This window comes from Puntigrus tetrazona, chromosome 1 (assembly GCF_018831695.1).
Source record: "Puntigrus tetrazona isolate hp1 chromosome 1, ASM1883169v1, whole genome shotgun sequence".
In the NCBI taxonomy this organism is placed as follows: domain Eukaryota; kingdom Metazoa; phylum Chordata; class Actinopteri; order Cypriniformes; family Cyprinidae; genus Puntigrus; species Puntigrus tetrazona.
The window spans coordinates 29,519,577-29,526,962 of NC_056699.1; the positions used below are offsets into that span (position 1 = coordinate 29,519,577).

The following is a 7,386-nucleotide window of genomic DNA, read 5'->3' on the forward strand; positions in this document are numbered from 1 at the left end:
GTGACCATCCAGCTCATACAAGTATAACAATCAAGCACTGTATTTCAAGTCGAATTTTGCTTTGTGTAAAAAATAGATTAAAATGTATGTGCTGAATTATTCATTATTTGCTGAAAAGCCGCCAAATGTTCCTCAATAATAAAGCAAGAAGAGTTTGCATTATTTTCACACACTTTGCCAGTCTGCATCGTCAGCATGAGGAGTATGTGAGAACTAGAGCAGATCAGGCTTCATGAAAATGAATAGGGTTTAATATCTGTCAGATGTTACATCAAAACAACATAATTAGATAAAAACCCTGAACCTGAGCCCGGCCCTCAATCCTGGAACCTCTGCAGCATCTCACAAGTCTTCTTGCGCAGAAGCTCGTGGATCTTCCTGAGGCGTCGGTCAGAAACGGGTCTGATGTAGCTGTGGGGCAGGATCAGGGCCGTGCCGTCCTGCACCTCGCCCATCACCAGCAGGGGGAGCTGGAGGTGCTGTGTGATGTTGGGGCACGGGCAGCTCCAGTCCATGTGGGCCAGCATCACCTCCAGGTGCTGGGTCTGGAAGAGTCGCAGGCCCATCTTCTCGTCGCGCAGCACCCGCTCCAGCTGGAACCGTGCGATTCCCGAGTCCAGCTCCTCGATGAGTTCAGTGAGCCGCCCCACGATGGCAAAGTCGCTGCGGCACAAGCTGGTCAGCAGCTTCCCTCGCGGCCGACAGGGCTTGCACAGACGCCGCTTGGGCTGCGGGCAGCTGGCTTCACAGTCTCTGCGCGAGCGGAAGTTGTTCTCATTGCCATCGCAGCCGCCGTAGACGAAGGCTAGGCACTGCCGGGCGAGGGTGTTATAAGCCCAGCGAGCTTCCCAGTGCCTACAGGGGCCCTGCACGGGCGGCAGCGAGCACACGCCCTGACCCTGCCGCTGGCATGACGCCCGGCACTCCTCGTACGTCTCAAAGCGGTTTCGGCCATCCTCGCAACCTCCGTGTGCAAACGCCCGGCACTCACCCCGGGCCGAGTCATAGAACCAGTCCACGTGCTGCTCTCCGCACTCGCCTCGCTCCACGGCGGCCCAGCAATCAGCCGGAGAGAACGGCTGCCCCAGCGGCAGACCTGCCTCGGGGTCGTCGAAGGGGTCATCGGTGGCACGACGCACCACAGAAAGCGGGTAGTCGGCTCTCAGCGCTCCGGCCGAGCTCCGCGCCACGCAGGTGTAGATCCCCGCGTCCCACACCTGGGCGTTGTACACCACCAGCTGGCCGATGTTGGTCACCACCACGCTCCCGTACATCTGGTCCGGTCGCATGAGGACACGCTCTCCTCGCTCTGATTGCTTCTCCCAGGTGATGTCGGGCCTCGGCTGTCCGATGGCGTCGCAGTGGAAGCTGGCTGTGCCGCCGGGATACACCACCTGCTGCTGCGGGTTGGACAGGAGCACCGGCGGGAAGGGCTCGGAGCCGCCGGTCGTGGGCGGAGCCGTGGTGTCCTGCGGAAGGGGGCTGGCCTGTGGGCCAGCCAGGTGAAAACGGCAGGTGACCTCGGTCAACGAGACGCCCTGAACGCAGGCCTCGGCGTCCATGTAGCAGCGGTTGAAGTAGGTGAGGCCATCGGAGGCGCAGGTGAAGCTGGGCTCGCTCTCGCAGCGGTCCTGGCATTTACACACCGGCTGGCCCTCCCACAGCTCACACACCGCCCCCTGCTGGTCGCACTCGAACCCGGCACAGCTGGCCTCGCCGCCCGCTCCCGACTGACCGTCCTCTGAGCCATCCGAGAACCGTGAAGCAACACAGCTCAGCAGACCGCACACGTTAGTGCAGCACTTCTCGAAGGCAGCGCAGTCCTGTGGAAGAACATTCACATTAGCTTTCCGTGCATCACTTCTCCTTGAACTGTTTGTTACTCTGTCCTAAATACACGCAATAAAAGGTATGTCTTCCATGAAGGATTTGTCAGAACTGGAACAGCATTCAAGCTTTATGACAGCAAAAATGATCTCAGGTGATTATGCTCTATATTAAAAGTTAAACAAGTTTAATGTGAGTTTGAATATCATATTTCATGGCATTTATAGACATATTAAAAGTTTAACCTAGATCGTGAAAATAGGTTAAAGCAAACATCTGTGAACTCATTGCAAACTAACGAGTGTGTTCCGTAACAGAGAGGTTGTCTGTCACTCAGGATGGATTTAATGATGTTAAAAAGCTTTAATATCAAAACATATCAATTTTGCTGCAAGTGCAGAGCTCTTCCAGAGAGAGCCCGCCCACACACGCCTCTGATTGGCTGTGATATTTGATTGATTCTCTCATGTCGTGTGTGGTTAGGACATGTGATGGTTTGCTTTTGACATTCTATTAACTTCTATAGCTTTTCAACTATATGCTGAACTCACAGTCCTGTGGAAACACGCAAACAATCAAACATGCTGGTACACCGTTTCCAAAATCACTCTTTATGTTTGGTTCTGCTCTATTTTAATGGCTCACTTTGGACATCCTGGCCAGACCATGTCTCATAAAAATGGCACGTTTGGCACCCTTCAGTTGGAAGACCATCAAAGTGTTAGCACACAGCTGACTAAAACTCTCTCTAAAGAGGACAAGATGAAGTGTTGTTATTTCTTGTTATTTGTATATTACGGCACCCTTAAGTCAGGGTGAATAAAGGCATAGATTTAATGAAACGCTTATTAAGGTCTATGGTTATTATAGCCTGACTAATTTGATGGACACACACACACAGCAGTGATGAGCATGGGGCTGGGTTTTGTGTGTAACTTTTGATCATCTTTTGACACAAAAAATATTCGATTTTGACTTCGAAGAAGGCAACAGCATTTGTTTTCGTACGACATGCATTCACAGACACACAGACTGGTTTAGCTCTTCTCAAAATGCAACTCACCCACACATGTATTATACTGATCTGAGAACACACACACACTTCTCACTACGGCCCTGTGAACGACACACACACAGACTCAACATATGGTAAAGCTTGTTTTAGAACGAGACGATTTTGCAAAACACTTCCTGTCTGAGTGTGAATCTCTGTCTGTGTGTGTGTGTGTGTGTGTGTGTGTGTGTGTGTGTGTGTGTGTGTGTGTGTGTGTGTGTGTGTGTGTGTGTGTGTGTGTGTAAAAGCGCAGCATGTGCGAGGGTTTAGTCTGCAGGGTGTGAATTCAGGAGAACAGCTAGAAACCCCCGCAGCTCTCTCACACACTTCACGAAGCAGCCAAACGCTTAGAATAATCAGAAATGTTTCTTGAGCAGTAAATCAGTGTATTCATTTGGATCGTGAGGCACTGAAGACCGGAGTACGTTTAACACACATTCACTGAGAAAACAGCTGCTTTAGATTGTAATAATATTTCACTGTTTTTGATCTAATAAAGCAGCAAAAGCTGAGCAGAAGAGCATATCCGTATCACCCAAATATAAAGAAGTAGATGAGAAGTACATGAAAGGTTAGGTGTGAAGGACGAGTAGTTTTGTTAGAGCCGCTATCGGAGAAGATGTTCACCTGGTCAGCCTGGCATTCCCTCTCGCAGGTGCTCTGCGCATCCACCCACAGGTTGAGGTTGATGTGATTGGGACAGACTCCCGGGTGATCCGGAGCGCTGCAGAGCTGCATGAGGAGCAGAGAGCAGAGGAGTCTGAGAGGAGAGCCGGAGAGCCGCATGAGTGAGGTCCAGCGCCGGAGCAGCTGCACACACAGATCTCCTCGGAGACCTCTCTCAGGCTTTAGTATGCAAAGCCTGCTGGGAAAGCAGACCCGGCTCAATGTCTGACCACGGCTCTTTGTCTTCTGAGGAGCCCCAGGCCTTTCATGAGCTGACCGCGGCCCTGACACCTCGGCTGACTTTTGACCGGCTCGGGTCAGCGAGACCAATGAAAGAGTCCGGATCGTCACAGACTGGAGCCTTTGAGCAGCAGCTCTGATTTATGAGCGCTTCAGCTTCAGCCGGGGTTATCTTCACGAGGAAACCTTCAGAAGTTAACAGAGCGCAGGGTCACGTGCATTAAAGAAAACCTACATTTGTAACAAAAGCAATAACAAGTGTATACAGTTTGACCAAGTTGTATTTTTATCTAGATTCTGAGCGTGTGATATTTATTCTTACACTTTAATGCTTTTTTCAAAACTAAAACTCATGTTTCATAAACTTCCAGTCGATGTTATTGCTTTTTGAATGATCTGTGCTTTTTACATAAAATCCAACAAAAACTGTTAAGTGTGTGTGTGTGTGTGTGTGTGTGTGTGTGTGTGTGTGTGTGTGTGTGTGTGTGTGTAGATCTAGGGTCCAGTGTCACACCCCTGTTGTTCCTCATGTGTCCAGCAGGGGGCTGTAGAGTATTAAGTAACAGAATAGACCAACATAAAACAAAGATAATCCAGATATGTCAGACAGTCATAACACTTTTACATTCATATAACTGACTAAACTGAGGACCTGGTACACACTAAAAGATTTCTTTCATTTTATAAAAATGTGAGAGAGCAGAAATATGAGGACAACAACTACTAGATTTCACTGTTTTGCTATAGTGTGTGTGTGTGTGTGTGTGTGTGTGTGTGTGTGTGTGTGTGTGTGTGTGTGTGTGTGTGTGTGTGTGTGTGTGTGTGTGTGTGTGTGTGTGTGTGTGTGTGTGTGTGTGTGTGTGTGTGTGTGTGTGTGTGTGTGTGTGTGTGTGTGTGTGTGTGTGTGTGTGTGTGTGTGTGTGTGTGTGTGTGTGTGTGTGTGTGTGTGTGTGTGTGTGTGTGTGTGTCTGTGTGTGTGTGTGTGTGTGTGTGTGTGTGTGTGTGTGTGTGTGTGTGTGTGTGTGTGTGTGTGTGTGTGTGTGTGTGTGTGTGTGTGTGTGTATAGCGTCCTCCGGGTGGCGCTGGAGCTCTAATCGTCGCGCACCGCTTCGCTCGGTCAGTGAAACGCTCGTCTACATCGACACACTACGACACAAACATGGACTCGGTGTTCCGTCACCGGTAACACACCGAGCTCGGCGTTAAGTCTCACAGAAGAGCAGGAACCGCTCGCTCCGCGGATGGACGCGTCTGACGCGGGTGAGTGTCTGAAGTTAGTGGGTTTGGAGATATGTGTGGAGTCACTAACTGAGAGAGGTTTACTTGTTATTGATCACAAACCGAGTTAAACACCGGTGATGAGGTCCGAGGGGTGTTCCGCTCGGGGCCTGTTTGTTTGTGTATCCGTGAAACACTGAACACGTCTCTGTGTGCTCGAGTTCTGTGGGAAGTTTGTCGTAAAGTCTAACAATAAAGTCTAGAGTTGTGTCGCCAGCAGTTAAAGCGAAACTATGCGGCGCTGCGAGTCTCGACGCGTCTGACGCGACGCGTTCACTGTTTCTGGACTACACTCTACATACTTGATGCGCGTCTAGACTTGAATGACTGTATTATATATTGTGTCTGATTTCAATATCTCTAAAAGTCACTAGTCACTAAAACAAAACCTCCTGAACTCTTTCTGATTCTGATCTCTCTAATGATACACTAATGTATCTGATGTCTGATGTTACACTGTGTGTGTGTGTGTGTGTGTGTGTGAGAGAGAGAGAGAGAGAGAGAGAGAGAGAGAGAGAGAGAGAGAGAGAGAGAGACTGTGCGGTTTATATCCGTGCCTCACATAATCAACTGCTCATATAACATTTACTACTGAAATGGATCCTATAACAGCATTATGTTTCAAGTGTGTTTACACACACACACACACACACACTTGTTATGCAGTAACTTGTAGGAATAAGTCGTACATGAATACTATGTCACAAGTCATGTACAAAAAGTAAAAACTTTGGGGAAACACATGGGGAAATTATAGAGAAAATCACCAGTAAGGTCCATCTTTTTTTGAAGATATTTACAAAAATACCATCATTTAGAAATAATAGTATTGAGACCAGCTACTTTTTGACACAACCTGCAAATAAGTCCTAAGCCCGAAGCCCTAAATCCGATACAAAATAGTCACACAACAACATTTTTCAGAAAATCTAGTCAAACCGTGCTTTGTTTGTTCAACAAATTCACAACAGAGTTCTTACTGGCATCATTGAGTCTAGACCTGTTCCCTTTTCTCTTTATTTACACATGTGTAGAATCGGTGGGCGGAGCTAAACAGGCACTGATGTAGACTCGGTGGGCGGAGCTAAACAGGCACTGATGTAGACTCGGTGGGCGGAGCTAAACAGGCACTGATGTAGAATCGGTGGGCGGAGCTAAACAGGCACTGATGTAGAATCGGTGGGCAAGACAAATTTTATTTATAATTTTAGTTTAACACAAGTTTAACACGGCCGGAGCTGACCCAAACAGTAGCTGCCCCTAACCCTAACCCCAGTGTTCTAGTAGTGTCCTGACCAGCCTCACACACACAGACATGGAGTATTTCTAATATTAATAATAATAATTTCAAAGATGCACACTGACGAATGTCAAATAAAGCAAATGATCATGGTGTAGACATATTTTGCAGCTAGTCTGACTGCAACATCGTCCTCTCTGAGTATATTTCTCTTCCTCTATTGGATTTAAATCATTGTTGTTCTCTAACAATCCAAGATTTCTATTTCTACGTTGTGGTCCCTGAGTCCATATTTTGAAAGGATTTGTCTTTCTTTTAATTGTTTGATTTAGTGCTTCTGTTTAGGGCTGAATAACACTGGAGTGTTTTAAGCTTTGGTCATAAATACACAGATTGTCAACTACTTCATGAATGTTGAGCTTGTGGTTGAAGTCAAAGTTTGAGTTTCATTCGTTAGTTGAAGGACGAGGATGAGACGGTGTCAGATTGAGTGATGTGTAAGGAGTATAAGCCCAGTTCAGCTCTGCAGGTTCTGTTAGAAATGTCTCTGTTTTCGTTTCCAGTTGTGTTTGTTCTATTAAGTTTTTATCCCAATTTTCAGATTTTAATAATGGTTCCCAACTTTCACCCTCATACAGAAGAACTGGTTTTGCGTGGAATAAGCTGATCCGTGTTCTAATTGGTAGTTTTAATTGGCTAAATCGTGATGGTATCTGCTTCCCTGAGATGTGATTGGATGTAGGTTGTTTTGGTAAAAATCCAATCTCTGATTTATTTAGGATGTAAGGAATGCCACCATGCGGCTGTTTATTATATTGCAGAAAGGTTTTTCTAGGTTACCGCCCACACAAATACCACGATAATAACTGGGATCAAATTTATCTCCTGTTTTATATATAGGTGAGATCAGTCCTTCAGACCAGAACTCAGGGAAGTCACCAAAGAATAAGATCAAAGGAAATCATTTTGCCAGAGTTTTCATTACTGATGTTGTCTGGTCCATATGCTTTCTTGAATTTGAGATTTTTAATGTAAATGTATCTAATGGGTTTTGGTCATTTTTTTTATTGGTTTCTTTAAA

General features: G+C 46.8%; 2 protein-coding genes across 2 annotated transcripts in view; one reads left to right on the plus strand and one right to left on the minus strand.

The window, feature by feature from the left end:
• Positions 1 to 317: 317 nt before the first annotated feature.
• Positions 318 to 3,667, minus strand: wfikkn1 (WAP, follistatin/kazal, immunoglobulin, kunitz and netrin domain containing 1). The gene is made up of 2 exons (XM_043245650.1): positions 3,509 to 3,667; positions 318 to 1,823 (listed from the first exon to the last, which is right to left on the minus strand). The coding sequence occupies exons 1-2, from the start codon at positions 3,665 to 3,667 to the stop codon at positions 318 to 320; spliced, it is 1,665 nt and encodes a 554-aa protein (XP_043101585.1).
• A 1,203-nt stretch (positions 3,668 to 4,870) lies between these two features.
• LOC122358502 (transmembrane channel-like protein 7) overlaps positions 4,871 to 7,386 on the plus strand; it is an 11,503-nt gene continuing 8,987 nt past the window's right edge. Inside the window, exon 1 of the mRNA XM_043258360.1 lies at positions 4,871 to 5,047. Coding sequence (XP_043114295.1) covers positions 5,029 to 5,047 — 19 coding nt within the window. The 5' untranslated portion in view covers positions 4,871 to 5,028. The remainder of the gene's footprint in view (positions 5,048 to 7,386) is intronic.